General features: G+C 41.9%; 1 protein-coding gene across 1 annotated transcript in view; it reads right to left on the bottom strand.

Annotated features, from left to right (window-relative positions):
- The window catches only part of RPGRIP1 (RPGR interacting protein 1), a gene marked incomplete at its 5' end in the record, with an annotated part of 129,530 nt that overhangs the window by 21,229 nt on the left and 89,884 nt on the right, over window positions 1-18,417 (bottom strand). The window contains 5 exons of the mRNA XM_082244559.1: window positions 3,310-3,470; window positions 4,014-4,362; window positions 4,496-4,635; window positions 13,096-13,545; window positions 17,495-17,612. Of these exons, the coding sequence (XP_082100685.1) occupies window positions 3,310-3,470; window positions 4,014-4,362; window positions 4,496-4,635; window positions 13,096-13,545; window positions 17,495-17,612 (1,218 nt within the window). The remainder of the gene's footprint in view (window positions 1-3,309; window positions 3,471-4,013; window positions 4,363-4,495; window positions 4,636-13,095; window positions 13,546-17,494; window positions 17,613-18,417) is intronic.

Raw genomic sequence — 18,417 nt, forward strand, 5'->3', positions numbered from 1 at the left:
TAAAAAAAAAAAATGGGTGAGGTAGTAGATCAAGAAGGTTAACCCCAATCTTTGGATACCCTGTCAGCATTATGGATGTCTGAATACATTTAAAATTATGTAGGGAGCTTGATTGGATACTCCAAGTGAACCAGTAATGAAAAATGTGTGCCGCTCTTCCCTCATGGATACTCCAAGTGTTGCAGTGGTTGGTGAGAGTTAGATTACTGTCTTAGAGTGTTAATAATTTGTTATGTAATTCATTAATTATTCCTTACTGATGATGTTTTTTTATTTAATGATAGAACTGGGTCCCTTGGGCCCCTTTATGACTCAATGATATCTATTTTGTTTGAGGGCTAAGGCTCACTTTTATGGTGGTGCTAGTGGTTACTGGTAGTTAGATGTTTTATTTTCTTCTTTTCTGACTCTCTTTCCTTTCACCCATTTTGATTCTCTTCTCCTTTACCTTTTGATTTATTTTCTACTGTCTCCTTTGCAATCTTTTCTACTAAAGTTTACTGGTTATATTGGAAATGGTTTACCCAAATGGTTATTAGTACCTCTATGTACCGACTTTTTCCATATTACCATAAACCTTTGTACACTAGGCTTTAACCCTTTCTCTGTAAAGAATTGAAAAATGTACAACAAAACATTTTCTGACAAAAAAAAATGTTTTAATTTTTTTTTTATAAACCTTATTGCTATCGGCAACATACCTTATGATAGCATTGGCAGTGAAAGGTACTCCTTACTGAGCGATCTGGTGTCTCTGCTCTGCCATCCAAAGCAGCCAACTAAATTGAGATCAGTTTGATCAATTGCTTTCCTAGCCGGCTAGTAAACAAACAGTTAGTAAACAGCTGGTTCCTCCTTCATCTCTATGGTCAGCTGGCGGGACCATCCTTGGTGGTACAGGAAAGGCCAGACACAGGGGCAAGCAGCGTGGTGGAGGGCTCCCTTCCACTCTTATAAAAGTGGTTTGGTGGATGTTGGGCCACTCATATCACTTTTACAAGGAAGGGTATTGACGGTGCTAAAGAAGGCTAAAGAAAGCCTGACGAGGACATATATATGTATGTCCATCTGAAAGTGGTTAAGGACAGCTAAAAAGATCATTGGCGTCATTCTGCTGGTTTTGGTAAGTGGCACTGGCCCGAAACTATGCAGACACCATTAAATGCAAGGTCAATCAGCCACAGCTCAAGCAGGGGCTTACCTAGAGCATTTGGCACCCGGGGCGGATCCTATATCTGGCACCCCCCCCCCCCCAGGCAACGAACATTGACGTGTCATGTGTAAAATGTATGGAGACCCCCTTTTACATTACACAGAACCCTTACCCCTGGACCCCTTTACATTACACAGCCCCCATACCCCTGGACCCCTTTACATTACACAGCCCCTGTACCCCTGGACCCCTTTACATTACACAGCCCCCTTACCCCTGGACCCCTTTACATTACACAGCCCCTGTACCCCTGGACCCCTTTACATTACACAGCCCCCTTACCCCTGGACCCCTTTACATTACACAGCCCCCTTACCCCTGGACCCCTTTACATTACACAGCCCCTGTACCCCTGGACCCCTTTACATTACACAGCCCCCTTACCTCTGGACCCCTTTACATTACACAGCCCCTGTACATTACACAGCCCCCTTACCCCTGGACCCCTTTACATTACACAGCCCCCTTACCCCTGGACCCCTTTACATTACACAGCCCCTGTACCCCTGGACCCCTTTACATTACACTGCCCCCTTACCCCTGGACCCCTTTACATTACACAGCCCCTGGACCCCTTTACATTACACAGCCCCCTTACCCCTGGACCCCTTTACATTACACTGCCCCCTTACCCCTGGACCCCTTTACATTACACAGCCTCTGTACCCCTGGACCCCTTTACATTACACAGCCCCCTTACCTCTGGACCCCTTTACATTACACAGCCCCTGTACATTACACAGCCCCCTTACCCCTGGACCCCTTTACATTACACAGCCCCCTTACCCCTGGACCCCTTTACATTACACAGCCCCTGTACCCCTGGACCCCTTTACATTACACTGCCCCCTTACCCCTGGACCCCTTTACATTACACAGCCCCTGGACCCCTTTACATTACACAGCCCCCTTACCCCTGGACACCTTTACATTACACTGCCCCCTTACCCCTGGACCCCTTTACATTACACAGCCCCCCATTGGAACCCTTTACATTACACAGCCCCATCCCCCATACAACCGTTTACATTACACAGCCCCCCAATATAACCCCTTTACAATACAAAGCCCCCACCAATAGAACCCCTCTACAATAAATCCCCCCATAGAACCCCTATACAATACAAAGCCCCCCCCATAGAACCCCTATACAATACAAAGCCCCCCCCCATAGAACCCCTATACAATACAAAGCCCCCCCCCATACAACCCCTATACAATACAAAGCCACCCCCCCAAAAAAAGAACCCCTTTACAATACAAAGTCACCCCCCCCCTCAAAATAACCCCTTTACAATACAAAGCCCCCCCCCGCCCCCCTCAAAATAACCCCTTTACAATACAAAGCCCCCCCGCCCCCCCCTCAAAATAACCCCTTTACAATACAAAGCCCCCCCGCCCCCTCAAAATAACCCCTTTACAATACAAAGCCCCGCCCCCCCTCAAAATAACCCCTTTACAATACAAAGCCCCCCCCTACCTTTTTAGGAGGAGAGCGGAGGAGGAGGAACTGTTTAAAGCAGAGAGGATGTGAGAGACTCACTGTCACTCCCGAGCCCTGAATACACAGCGATCGGCGCCTCGGCGGGAACTGCAGAAGTTACTATGCTGGTTAATGAGCAGGTGATTGGTTGATAGGCGGTCCTAGCAACCAATCGCCTTCTCATTAACCAGCATAGTAAACTGCGGCAGCGCCGATCGCTGTGTATTCAGGGCTCGGGAGTGACAGTGAGTCTCTCACATCCTCTCTGCTTTAAACAGTTCCTCCTCCTCCGCGGTGGAATCAGTCTGGCGGCCGGCCCCGGGTGTCACCCTGATCTTCCCTGACACACTGACACCCCCCTAATGTGTGGCACCCGGGGCGGACCGCCCCCCCGCCCCCCCCTATTGGTACGCCACTGAGCTCAAGGAACCCCTACCAAACTCTGGATGAACACAAGGGTTCCATGGAACCCTGATAGAGAATGGCTTCTCTGAAGTTTATTTAAACTAAAAATTAAATCTCTGGCTGGAGTGTCATATCTATGGACTACAAAACTTAAAAAAAAAAAACTTAAACTGTATATATATCTGATATTGAATATTGATCCTCTTACCTCTGAAAATGGAACCTCTTGAATCTGTCTCTGAATCAATTGACCACTGGTAACTGAATCCCAAAGACTCTTTCCTGGAGCATGATAGGGAAATTTCCATTCCATACTTAACTGCACTGATCCTGCACATTTACCGCTTGGGTTTATAAGTGCAAAATCACCTTTGAAAAAATAATAATATACCAGAAATTGAGCATGTTAATTTATGAATGTTTTGATTACAAAAATGCTGATCATATTAACAAGCAATGTCATTGGGGATGGCGGGATATGATTATATACATACATAAGTGGTTCATATAGTGAACTTGATGTTCAGTTATTCACTTTCAGGTCATTACAGAGGACAAGAGGGTATTCTTTACGTTTGATTTAGTCTCCACATATGGAAAGTCTTTTACACAGTAAGAGCTGTGAAAATGTGTAATAGATTCTCTCAAGAACTAGTTCTGGCCAGCTAAGTAGATTGTTTTAAAAAAGTGCTGATGCATTCCTAAAAGCACAAAATATAATTGAATACTAACATTTATGGGTAATAACACCAGGGGTAATTGACCCAGGAAGAAAGTTTTTCACCCACTGGAAAGAATTAGATCATGCTTTATTGTGGTTTTTTTTTGCCCTCCTCTGGTTCAGCTGTGGGTATGGGATATATGGAGTTTGTGTCTTTTTTCAACCAAGTTATGTAACTAATAAATTCTTACCTTGAATACTGGTACCTTGCGCCAGGCTGTGTAGCGACACTTCTGCCTTTCCCAGGTAACCTCCTGGTTGGGTCTCTTCATCATCAAACACATAAATGTAGAGACACTCTTTCTGCAGATAGCGTTCTAGATCATTTGTTAAGTGAACAGGGTAGACAGCTTCATCCCCAAACTGGGGGTTATTGCTACAGGGTATGATATTGCTGGAGTGGTCTGGGTAATGATACAAGCGATATACTATATATGGACTTGGCTGATGCCCAAGAGTGCTTGTTTTTAGACTTCTGCAGCCCCAGATATGGATGATCAATGCATTCTGATTTCCGCTTGTTAACTGAGGTGCACAAGCCTGGAGAATTGAGATTCATAAAAGTATAAGTCATTTATGCCAGTGCAAATTAACTGCAAGCAGCAACAATCAAATATTATAGTTTATAATTATCATTTACCATGTTTCTCTTTGTCATTACTGTGCTTCTCACCTTTCCTAGCCCAGTGTTTCTGCGGGTAGATAAGTAAACCTTAGCTTTACTTTTTTGCCTTTGCAGACATTGAGCCTGTGACATGGGTCCATGCAGCCGCAGCCAGTAGTCCAGCTCTCCCATATTTTCCCCAGTGGCATCTAGGAAAAGCAAAAATGTTCATAAGCTTTTATGGCTTCAACTGTATTTTTATGTACTTTTTCTTTTTATTATTGTATAATGATAACAATTAACTACCCTACATTTTAAGTTTAATAAAGAAACAACTGTGTTTTTAACACATGCTAAGTACAGTAGGAAGAACAGATGATTGGACCAGATGGTTCATACATCTCTGTAATATGCCTTAGTTGTGGTATTTATTATAGCGTAATATAATGCACTCTGTGCATAGTTGTGAATATTTCTGAATGTTAAATATTTTTTATTTATGAAAAGGGAGTCCATACACTGGAAACAGTATGCAGCCTCCTGGTGAAGGAGGTCTACAATATCAAGTACAATTCCACAGTACAGGCGGTCCCCAGGTTACAAACAAGATAGGGTCTGTAGGTTTGTTCTTAAGTTGAATTTGTTTGTAAGTCGGAACAGGTACATTTTTTTAAGTCTAACTCCAGCCAAAAAAATAATTTTTAAGTTTTTTTGGATAGCATAGGGAATGGTTAACACCCCTGTACCATTTGTTTTGCTATTTGTGCCCCTGTTCTGAAGATTTCACCTCACTTTCTGTCCCTGTGACAATTGGATTTTGAAAATTTTGGCTTGTTGTGGAAATAAGGATTGGTGATAAAGCTTCAATGGAGACACATTTTTTCCCATGATATTTTTTACAGGAGTAAATTTTCCTTCCTAGGGTAGATTTCCTCTCACTTCCTGTTGTCTCCCTCTGTCTGTAAGTAGGAGTCATTTGTAATTTGGATGTTTGTAACCCGGGGACCACCTGTACAGTGCCCAATATTGGGTACAACTAATCCTTCAAAAATAAAAAAAAAAACCCAGCAGAACAAACCCCTATAATGCTTCATGAGGTCTCAGGATTGTACAAGGGTCTTAATAGTCATAAAATGTTGAATTCCCCAAGCAGGGATATATTGTCAGGGGTTGTTTTTAGGATTTTTTATTAGCCATTGTCGTAAGGGTATATAAACCTCAAAATGTAAATATCAAAATATCTTATATCATATCAAAATATCGTAACAGTCTAAAAAAAAAATGAAACATAGGAAATATATTATTAGGTTAATGCAAACTTGTGAGGAAACTAAAAAAAACACCAAACTTATAGAAAGAACAGACAGCTGACAACAAAAACTTTTCACTAATGGAGCCATGTTTTAAAGTGGTTCTAAAGGCTCAAGGTATTTTTTACCTTAATGCGTTCTCCGCACCCCCCCCCAGCCCCCCCCCAAAACTTACCTGAGCCCGATCTCGATCCGCTGCTGTGCCCAAGAGCAGCAGCTCTCTCCGCTCTCTTTCTCCTCACAGGACAGAGATGCAGCAGCAGGAGCCATTGATCCCTGCTGCTGTCAATCAAATTCTGGGGCAAGGGAACAGGGGGTGGGGCCAAGCTGCACTGTCTGTGTCTATGGACACAGGCAGCGTGGCTCACGATCGAGCCCGAACGAGTTCTGTGGCAAGGGAACAGGGGGTGGGGCCAAGCTGCACTGTCTGTGTCTATGGACAAAGGCAGCGTGGCTCACGATCGAGCCCGAACGAGTGCCCCCATAGGAAGCGGCTTCCTTTGGGGATGCCCGCTAAAGAGGAGGAGCCAGGAGTGCCATCAGAGGTCTATTGCCAGGTAGATTCTGTACATTTTCTGCTCATCATTCCACTGCATGCTGGCAGTGTTCCAGGATTGAACGTAGATTTCATTCATATTTTTTGGTTGGGTATGGGTATAAGTGCATATTGGTCCCAGGTTCTGCAATCCATCTCTGATGTCATTGCAATTTAGGTACCCCATGAAATGTTTTTTTTTTACTGGGGCTTGTGTAACTATTAGCCCCAAAAGAGTGGCTAGAATGTTACTTGGTATATTGCATTTTTACACCATAAAGTCTGTTGTTCTTCTTCACTAGAAGACTCCTGCACCACCAATGGTAAGTGGGTGGAAAACCTTGGCTATTTCTTCTCTTTTTTTGTAAAGGGGAACTTACAATAGCAGAGGCTGTCCCTTAAAATTTGAGAAAATCTGGTCTCTGTGGCTGGAGAACTCTGATACTGCAACTTGACCTAAAGTAGGAAATTTTAATATGGGACAGGAGTACTAATTCCCTATGTTGTATTTTTTTTTGCCATGTTCGCTGTGCTACCCCTTCACTGGACCTATCCTCTGTTGTTGAGTTGCTCATTTGCTCTAATTGTGTTCTTTGTTTATTAATATTGTAATTAATGTTATATTAACCACTTGAAGACCAGGCTTTTTCTGGCACTTTTTGTTCACACGTAACAATCAGTTTTTTTGGCTAGAAAATTACTTAGAACCCGCAAACATTATATATATATTTTTTTTAAAGCAGAGGCCCTAGAGAATAAATTGGTAGGTTTTGTAATTTTTTTTGTCAAGCGGTATTTGTGCAGTAGTTTTTCAAACACAATTTTTGGGGAAAAAATAAATTTTTTGAAATCTAATGCCAAAAAACACCAAACATAATCCATTTTTTTTGTAAAATATAAAATATGATGTTAAGCTGAGTAAAAAGATACCAAACATGTCACACTTTAAAATTGCGCATGCATAGGTGGCGCTTTAAATGTCTTTACAGATTACCACTTTAGATTTACAGAGGGAGTCTGGTGCTAAAATTACTGCCCATGATCTGGTGATCATGATCATACCTCACATGTGTGGGACGATTGCTGTTTGCATGTGTGCAGGACTGATGCATGCATTCACCTTAGGACTCTTAAAATTATTAGTTTATTACATTTTTATGCATTTTACATTGCTGATTTTAATTTTTTTTTTTACCACTTTTATTGCTGTCACAAAGAATGTAAACATTCTTGGAACAGCAATAGGCATGTGACAGGTACTCTTTAAGGAGGGATCTGGAATCTATAAGACTCCAAATCTCTTCTCTGCACTTAAAAGCATTTAAAACACCAAAATCTGGTACTACGTACGTGACTAGTCGTCAAGTGGTAATATTATTATTAATGCTATTAACCCCTTCGTGCCAACGGAATGCAAATATGCAGCCTCGGCTTGAAAGGGTTGTACAGGGGTGATGCCTGCAGCTAGAGTCATAACCCCGGTACAGCTGTTTAGAACTAACGGTTGGCTTACTTGTAATGGCAACCAATGCGGCTGAGCAGCCTCTTGGCTGTCATTACAAAGAGTGGGAGGGGATGTACCCCCCTCTTGCGGCCTTTCGCGGCTTGCCTGGGTCTCCTGCCAACTGGGAGACCCGAGGGACCAGCCAGAACGTCCGCGGGCTGGCTGAAGACCTGAAAAAGCTGCATTCGGCTCTGATCGGGTCTCCGATGTAAAAAACCCAGAAGCAACGCCATGACATCACTTCCGGGTACTGAAGCCTTAAAAAAAAAAAATGACAGGATTCAAAACAGCCAAATTTGGCAATGCTTTTCAGTGCAAACGAGGGATTTGGGGTCTTTAAGGCCCCAGATACCTCCATACAGAGTACCTGTCACTGCCTATTACTATCACAAGGGATGTTTACATTCTTTGTGACAACAATAAAAGTGATCACATTTTTTTTTTTAAATAGATAGTGTAAAAATAAAAAAATAAAAATGAAATAGTTAAAAAACAATTTTTTTTTAAAGCGCCCTGTCCCTCTGCGCTCGCACACAGAAGGGAATGCATACGCAATCGCGCCAGCATATGTAAACAGTGTTCAAATCACACATGTGAGGTATCACCAGTTCACCACGGTCATTAGAGTGAGAGCAATAATTCTAGCACAAGACCTCTTCTGTAACTCTAAACAGGTAACCATTAAATGTTTTAAAGCATCACCTATGAAGATTTTTAAGTACTGAAGTTTGTTCCACAAGTGTGCACAATTTTAAAGCTTGACATGTAATTGTAATATTGCAACGATAGCTATTTTATTCTCTAGGGTCTCTGCTAAAAAAAAAAAAAAAAACATGTTTAAAAGATTGACATCTGAATTCTCTTAACCCCTTCCATACCGCGCCATAATAAAATGACGGCGGTAGGAAGTCTTTCTCGATCCGGGCGGCCGTCATATGACGCCCGCCCCGGTCTCGCCGCTACTGCGCGGGCGCGCAGTGTGGCGATCGGGGGTGAGGCTCGTCCCTTGGACTGAGCCCAACCCCGATCACGGTAAACAGCCAATGAAATTGGCTGTTTACCACGTGACCGGCTGTGTCCAATCACAGCCGGTCACAAATGTCAACAGAGAACACGGTAACTAGCTGTCACCGTGTTCTCCTCCTCACACACTGATCCTGTGTGAGGAGGAGATTGTGGTAACAGCTAGTTACCAAATACAGTGCACCCCAAAACACACTGATTGTCCCCCCCCCCCCAATAAAGAGCACCCGTCACTAGCCCATCAAAGTACCTGTCACTAGCCCATCAAAGTACCCGAGTACCTGTCACCAGCCCATCAGGTACTCTGATGACAGGTACTCAGGTACTCTGATGGGTAGGTGACAGGTACTTGGGTACTCTGATGGGATACAGAGAGGTACTCGGGTACTCTGATGGGCTGGTGACAGGTATTCAGGTACTCTGATGACGGGTATTCAGGTACTCTGATGACGGGTACTCTGATGATGGGTACTCGGGTACTCTGATGACGGGTATTCAGGTACTCTGATGATGGGTACTCGGGTACTCTGATGAAGGGTACTCGGGTACTCTGATGACAGGTACTCGGGTACTCTGATGAAGGGTACTCGGGTACTCTGATGACAGGTACTCGGGTACTCCTATGACAGGTACTTGGGTACTTTGAGTACCTGTCACCGGAGTACCCTAGTACCGGTCACCTACCCATCAGAGTACCCGAGTACCTGTCACCTACCCATCAGAGTACCTGACTACCTGTCACCTACCCATCAGAGTACCCGAATACCTTCCACCTGCTCATCAGAGTACCTGACACCTGAAGTACCCGAGTACTTGCCACCTGCTCATCAGTACCCATCACTACTCATCAGTACTCATCAGTACCCATCAGTACCTATCACCTATCAGTATCAGTACTGACCATCCATACCCATCAGTACAGTATCAGTATCACCTATCAGTATCAGTACTACTCATCAGTTCCCATCACCTGCCTGTCACCTGCCCATCAGAGTACCCGAGTACCTGTCACCTGTCTATCGGAGTACTCCAGTACCTGCCACCTGCTCATCAGTACCAGAGTACCTGTCACCTGCCTGTCACCTGCCCAGCAAAGTACCTGTGTACCTGTCACCCTTCATACAGCCACCATGTCCAAGTCCAAAAAGGTTGATATACGTCCTCCGTTTAAACCTAAATACCGGTGTTATGGCAGCAGATAGCTGCCATAACCCTGGTATTTTTTTAAACGGTGTGCGGTTGGCTTTCCTATAAGGGTGGTCCCAGCAGCGGATTCGCTGCGGGATCACCCTTCCGGGATGGTGGAATAGGTGCACCCCTCCCCTCCCGCCACGTTCCGGTCCTTCTCCCCGCTTACCGGACCTGCCGGCAGCGGGGAAAATGATCCTGTCCCGGATCCTCACAGACAGGATGGTCTTGGAGGACCGGAGCTACGGCAAATGTCGTTGCCTAGCAACCGGTTTAAAGGTCCCTTTTTGAAGCAGGACATGTTGGGTATCTATTTACTCGGCGTAACATTATCTTTCACATTTTGGAAAAAAATTGGGCTAACTTTACTGGTTTCTTATTTTTTAATTCAAAAAAGTAAATTTTTTTCAAAAAAATTGCGTTTGGAAGACCAATGCGCAAATACGGTGTGATAAAAAATATTGCAATAATCTCCATTTTATTCTCTAGGGTCTCAGCTAAAACAAAATATATAATGTTTGGGGGTTCTAAGTAGTTTTCTAGCAAAAACAACTGATTTTAGCTTGTAAACACCAAATGTCAAAAATAGGCCTAGGCAAGTGGCTAGGATACATGATGGTGCTCCTTGGATGTTGGGCCCCTCTATATGGCTAGGCTGTGAAAAAGTTTCACACATGTGGTATTGCCATACTCAGGAGGAGTGGCAGAATGTATTTTGGGGTGTCATTTTTGCTGTGTACATGCTATGTGTTAGGAATATTCTATAAATTGACAACTTTGTGTAAAAAAAAAAAAAGTTTTTATTTTTTTCCCACATTTTCCAAAAACTTGTGGAAAAAAAATGACATGTTCAAACGACCCATAATGCCTCATAGAATATACGTTGGAGTGTTTGCTTTCCAAAATGGGGTCATTTTGTGGACTTTTCCATTGTATTGGTGCTCTAGGACCTTCAAAAGTGTGATAGGTAGTAAGAAAGTTTTATGTGTATTTATGCTCCTAGAACGCCTGAAGGTGCTACTTGGATGTGGAGTCTCTTTTTGTGGCCAGGCTGTGTAAAAGTCTCACACATGTGGTATTACCATACTCAGGAGGAGTAGTAGAATGTATTTTGGGGTGTCATTTTTGCTGTGTACATGCTATGTGTTAGAAATAGCTTATAAATTTACAACTTTGTGGGGAAAAAAAGAAAAAAAAATTTTTCTTTATTTTCCCAAGAATTGTGGGAAAAAATTATAACTTCAAAAAACTCGCCATGCCTCTTACTAAATACCTTGGACTCTCTACTTTACAAAAAGGGGTCATTTGGGGGGTATTTGTACTGTCCTTAGATTTCAGGGCCTCAAGAAAGGAGTTAGGCTGTCAGTACATCTGGTGTGATCAATTTTCAGTAATTGGTACCATAGCTTCTAGACTCAATAACTTTAACACAGACTAAATAATATACACTAATTTGGGTTAAGTTTACCAGAGATATGTAGCAGTATAAATTTTGGCCCAAATGTATGAAGAAAAATTAATTTTTTGCAAAATTTTATAATAGAAATGAAAAAAAGTGTTTTTTTTTCACAATTTTTGCTTATATCACGAAAGAAAAAAAAAACCCAGTTGTGATCAAATACCACCAAAAGAAAGCTCTATTTGTGTGATAAAAATGATAAAAAATTTGTTTGGTTACAGTGTAGCATTACTGAGCAATTGCCATTCAAAGTGTGAGAGTGCTGAAAGCTGAAAATTGGTCTGGGCAGGAAGGGGGTCTAACTGCTCTGTATGGAAGCGGTTAAATAATTTGAAGTGAATCAGGGGGTGTTGTCCCTGATCTGTATGGGCTTGCAATAGAGACATCAGGGGTCTATTAGATATCTTCATAAAGAATACCTGTTACTGTATTATCAAATGGGGTAATTGTCAGTCCTCCTGTGATGCTAATAGTTAGGTAAGTAATGTTAAAAGGAAAAAAAAAATAACAAAATCGAATGTAATAAAAAATAAATTTAAAAATTAAAAGCCTGCCCCCACATTACATTACATACATTCACACATGCAGGTAATGTAGAACTTAAGTTACTTTAGCAAAAATGTAGGATTTTTTTTAATGACAGAAGACTGTATATAGATGCTTAGACATAGGTACTTCTCCCTGACTGCCTGACTTTGCTGCATGTTTGTTCCTAGTTACTCAAAAAATATTGATGTCAGAAACAACCAATTAGAAATTTCAGAAGGAAATCAGCAATGGCTACCCTATATATATATTGCTCTTGATACTAATTTCCTGTCCCTTCAGCACTGCCTACAGTATCTCAACTATCTCTCCACTTACTGGTGGGGAGGATTAAGCATGGTCCTTATACCAATGGTAAAATGACCTAGACACGATTGACCTCTCAGCAAGCCTGTGCATTTTCCCATGAGGTATAGAAGCCTCAAGCTATGCATAGTCACCACTACACTGTTGCTATTTGCATACCCAGTTTGAGAGGGCTCTGGACCATGCTTCAGGGACAAATGTTAAAATAAGAGGCATTTACAGACAGTTTATGCTGTCAGCTGTTTAGTCCTGCCACTAGAATAATATTCTTGATTGTCTCACTAAGGCTTCATGCATATGCCTGTACAGGGATATGTAGTGCATGTAGCGCCTGCATAATGACATCCCCAGGACCCGCTGCCGCTGCGTACAACTGCCCTTTGAGATGCATTAGAAGAGGTGGCTCTTCGTGGTTGATTGGTGGGGTATGCATAAAACACACTACCTGCAGAGCACATGTCAGTGCAGATGCAAGTGGTTTTCTGAAAACCCTTGAAGCACAACCCTGTACAGCTGCCTCTTCTAATGCATCTCAGTGGATGCATGCAAGCAACAGGTCCTAGGACTGTCATTATGCAGGCCTTGTAGACTGTTCTACCCCTATGCGGCCTGTATGCATGAAGCCTAAAGCAATTGAGGACTGTAGATTTATATTGATAAATATATGGAAAACATATGGCCTTAAAAATCATAAACAACTAAATAGGTAACTAGCATGAAAAGTAAAAAAAAAAACATATTGCTTTTGGCAGCCAAGGCAGTAGAAAGGAGATTATAATACAATGTACAGATATTTACCTGTCATAATTATGGTGCCATGGACTCTGTCTGTACTCTGCAAAGCTGTGTCCAACCTTAGTCGTCCTCTTGCCAACTCACAGTGGTCCCCACCTATGACTTGATAAAGCTCCACTGTCACGGTGCCCACTCTTAAGTAGCACAAAAACTCTTGATCTGGGGTTACTGCATAGCGAGAGGTAAAGTTAAATTGTGGTTTGATTCCAGTCACAACAGGGGTTGCATGTGTCTCAAAGTCATACAGGGAATAGATACAGAATGTGACGGGCTGAGGGTCATCTACAACCCTTATTCCATGTGGTGAGAAACAAATCCCTCCAATATGAATCTCAAACAGAGTTTCTCCACGTTGTAGAGAGGGAGGTGGAGAAGTACCAACTTCAACAGAGGTGGAATCTTCAACATTATGTCTGTAGGGAATGGTACCATATACAATGTCCTTTAGCTGAGCTGAAAAAGAACAATGTATCAGAGGGATACATAATAAGTGACTTTTTTAAAAATTCAACTTTTTCACAAGATTACACACTCAGAATACCATGTCTATGACCACTTTGAACAGCTAATCAGGTTTAGATGCAAGGAACACAGGTGAGATGATATGGAAGGTTTATGCAATCCAAAAACAAATTCACACTTGAATTAGATACAGTGTTCAGTCAATCCTGACATTAGAACTAATATACTTGAATTGTATATCCCTCGTGCCTATGGGTGAGGTTAAGGTAAACTCTAATATAATAAATGAAATGAGTGAAATAAATGATTTAAATTGCAGCTGCTATAGGGAAGGCAGAAGACAAAAGATAGTAAGGCCACAATAAAATGGGGCCAGCCATAGCTATCATCTATAATTAGATGAATATAATAAAGTGCAATTTGAGACAATAAATCTTAAAATTATAAAAGGTGATGGAAGGTGCTATTTTTATGGTGATTCAACCAAAAAGTGCAAAAAAAAATTTATTTGCAAAAATAGTTCATAAATAATAGTTCATAAGTGACTTAGGTGCAAATATGCAGGTAAATCTTGAGTGCAGAGTGGGGAAAAATTATAATTTGTGTAGGTGCTCTGTGTTGAATCCTCCAATGATCCAGTGCTGGTACTTGGTGTCACCGTGGGGGGTAATAGAATAACATACTCACCAGATGATGTGGGTCTTATATACCTTATGGTGATCACTGACCTAGGCCAATTAAAAAGAGGCTATCCAGGAGAGGGCAATCCGGAGCATTGTGGTACTACAAAGCCCAGCGGTATCTACTCTGGCCCAGGCGGCCAAACAAGCGCTGATAGGTCTTAATACCATAAGGTATATAAGACCCACATCATCTGGTGAGTTTGTTATTCTATTTCCCCCCACGGTGACACCAAGTACCAGCACTGGATCATTGGAAGATTCGACACAGAGCACCTGCACAAATTATAATTTTTCCCCACTCTGCACTCAAGATTTACCTGCATATTTGCACCTAAGTCACTTACGAACTATTATTTATGATGAACTATATTTGCAAATAATTCTTTTTTGCACTTTTTGGTTGAATCACCATAAAGATAGCACCTTCCATCACCTTTTATAATTTTAAGATTTATTGTCTCAAATTGCACTTTATTATATTTATCTAATTATATATATATATGCTTTGCATATTTATATTGTGTTACCTACCCCAAGAAACATTTTAAGGTTATTGTTATTTATTACCCATTGTGTATACACATGTATATCTCATCTTTTCACATTTTATATTATTTTAAGTTTTTCCATTAGCACTAAGCACTTTATTAAGGATTCCATGCACCATATATACCTAATGCCCATCAGATTCCATCCTCCTCTGCTTTGGGGGGTCTCTCTTTCAGGATAGCCCATCATCCAGTACTCGTTGATTGACTTTGGCTGAGCATGAGGAGCAGGGTCCGCCGGACCACTTGACTAGGTGGACCAGAGTATGACTTTCCCCCTTCAGAAGTCATGTGCCCCAGGGGGCCAGGGAGAGGTCATTGTTTTTCAGAAGGGTGTCAAAGGCACACCCTTGTGCACTTTCTAGTGTGTGTGTGTTCACATGCACTTTTTTGGTTCACTTTAGTAATTTGTTTTTGCACACCGCACCAAAGGCTTAAAAAAAAAAAAAGGGGTAGCTGGAGGCAGATTCTAAGTCAAATTCAAATAGCTGTAATCGTTGCATTTAGAAATACATTTAATATTTTTTAAAGAATAGATCAGGCTTGCAGATTTACAGAAAGTATTACAGTCATGTGTAGACTCTCTCTACATCACATGATAATATACTGTATAAACATGGTTGTTTTGAAATGGTGCAAATATTAAATATAAATGGTATTTGTAATGGTTGTGCGCTTGAGCCCATGAAAAGCTTCATGCGACAACCATTTTGTCAGGTCACAGTCATGGTTGTCATAATAGCAGTGCTCTTACCCTTCTCTCACCTCCTCTCCTCCTTCAATTCTCGGAATCCATAGGTTTACCTTTAACACACTTCAAAAGTGCCTGTTATTTCAACTTAAGGAAAGCAGAAACCAGCACTTAGGCCTTTGCAGAGCTGTAAACAGCTAATTGAGTTCTGGCAGGATGTCTGTTTCTGCTAAACCAGACCTATGGTAAAACTATGACCAAATCCATTAAGAATACATAGCATGCCGTAAAAGGTCTATCCAGAACTAATAAGGATCGTAAAAGGCATTCAGGGACAAAAAGTGACCCTTCAGAGACCAATTCAAAACTTAACAAATCCACACAAGATTAATAAAATCAGACAGGAACATGACACATTAATAAGTATATATTTGAATAGGTAATATCATACTGAACAAATCGAGGTCATACACGACTAAGCTAGCACCTACAGAAGGGAAGATAGCATTCAGATACCTTCTGGGTGACAAGCCTATCTGAGCTTCCCTGTGTTTAGTATCCCTGGACCCGAAATTCAATGATAAACAATAATGTATCAGTTTCAAGAATGCAATCGGTACATATTGGAAGATACTAACAGTGGTATAAAACGGTGTGTTATGATACTCTCATAAACATGATGGCCACTCCTTAGACGCTTAATTGGTCAGATGGCCGCTGTCAACACTCCTTTGATCCCAGAGAAAAAGAGAAATGCCAAGATAGTTGACAGTTCTCATGTACCACCAAACCAGGAACATCTGTCACCTTTGAAAACCGATAATACCTGTCTCATCGACTGAACTCTGATAAAACCAAGGACACTGCAAGGATTCTTTCTTAACTCTGTTTTATTTCTGTAATGTTTCTTTATTTCCTTTGCACCGCACACGCACGTTCGCTTGTGCGTGAACGTACGCTAGACATTGGCGCCAAAGGGACTATTTAAACCCAGCCATTGCACTGCTCTAGTGCTGCTTTGTCTTCAGCCTTGGATACCTGTTACCTGTTTATCTGCATCTTGTTCCTAAGTTCCAGACCCGGCTTGTCCTGACGATTCTCTGATCTCCACCTGCACCAACCTTGGCTTGTCCCGTGACCTCTCTTCCTGTCTGCTCCTACTGGCTTCTATGTTACCGATTGGCTCCTGATCCAGCATGTCTTACCACGCTTCTGTCATTCCCAGATCCGTCCATCCTGCATAGGAAGCTCCTCCTGTTACCCAGGAACCCCTGCTTCCAGCACCTGCTGCCTGCTCAACACCTTGCTCATCGGACTTCTCTGGCGACCTTCACCAGTAGCCATCGTCCGCTCCAAGCATGCCTCCAGGCGCTCGTGCTACTATACACTCAGGCATCCCCTGTCTGCACTATCAGGGGTCCCGAGTCAGAGGCGCAAGGGAGGCCTTCCTCACAGTGTCAGGCTCATCTCCAGGTACGTGATAACCTGTCTGTGGTGACAGTGTATGTTACAGTTGTTTATTCCAAAATCATAAGTGGTATTGCTAAGCTTATGAGTTTCCGCCTCTCTGTTAAAAGGCGTTGGTGGTAGCTAAAGAGTTAATTGTTTAACGTAGCCCAGTGACAATCGCTCTTAGGCTGCTGGAACTTAGAATTTGGTTCCGCAAGCTGGAAAATCTTTGTGTAGGGTGCAGCTGAGAATGGCATCATTACGCAAGTGACAGCAGGGTGTGAAATTGGCCAGTCCTTCGTCACAAGTTGGTGAGAAGGGCAAAGGTCTGACACCTTCTGTCACAGTATTACCAGAAACAGACAATTAAAATAATGAAATAAATAATGAGAACAAAATAGAAGTTGTAGCACTTGGCAGTCAATTAGAATTTCCACTTTTTTTTCCCTTAAATCAAAAAGTAAAAACTCATTGGTTACTATGGACAAAAACTCAGTTTTAGTTTTCATTTTTGCTTCCTAAGTTGAGTCAGCTTGTAGAAATGAAAAAATAACATTTGGATTTAATACCTTCCAACATCTGAATTCTGGAGTTGCGTTTAAGCAGTCTGGCCTCATAGTGGTGCTCACGTTCTTCTCTTTCACGACTTTCACACTCTGTTCTAAGTTTTTCTGACTTCAGTTCTTCCTGATAATTGGTGAAAAAATTCATACAGTGATATAGGAGAAAACAGCAGAAAAACAACTTTGTATTTATTGATCACAAACTTGTTTTTTAACCTGACCGTGAAAGAACATAAAAGCACAGCTAAAGAGTCAAAAGAAAACTTTTTTTGTAGTTTTTACTTGTATTTTTGAACATGCCCCATTTAATAGCATTGCTGTCTACATTTTAATGCAATGTATAATAAAACATAATGCATAATACGTGTGAACGAGCCCTGAAAATGATATGGGGTATATGACCACAAGTTATGAAATTGTACTTAAAGTGATTTAAAGTGACACTAAACAATATCCTTGTTCTCCAAAAATACATACAAATAAAATGCAGTCACCACAACAAGGACTGGTGAGCTGCAATATATTACATTTTTGGTTTTGGGTTTAGATACACTTTATTTACTTAGTATTGTGCAAAGGAGGGACCAAGCCAGCCTAAAGAAAAAGAAGCTTTAGGCCCCTTTCAGACGATTGGACTCCACCAGCGGATCCAGCTGCTCAATGGGAATCTGTCTGCTGATCCCCGCTGAGCAGGCGCATAACAAGTCCATATCCATTCCGCTTATACAGAGTGGACATGGACTGCTTTCCTCTATGGGCGGTCTATCTGTTTCCATCTGGCTGTCACTCGATCCGATCTGCCGGATGGATGGGGTTTGGATGTTGGTGGGTGTCAACTGACCTATGTGCTTTGACATCCACAGCTCCATAGGGGGCTATGGATGGCCTGCCCATTGAAAGGGGCCTTATGTCCACATTTTTGTGAGTGT

This window comes from Pelophylax lessonae (assembly GCF_965119305.1).
Source record: "Pelophylax lessonae genome assembly, chromosome: 1".
NCBI lineage: Eukaryota > Metazoa > Chordata > Amphibia > Anura > Ranidae > Pelophylax > Pelophylax lessonae.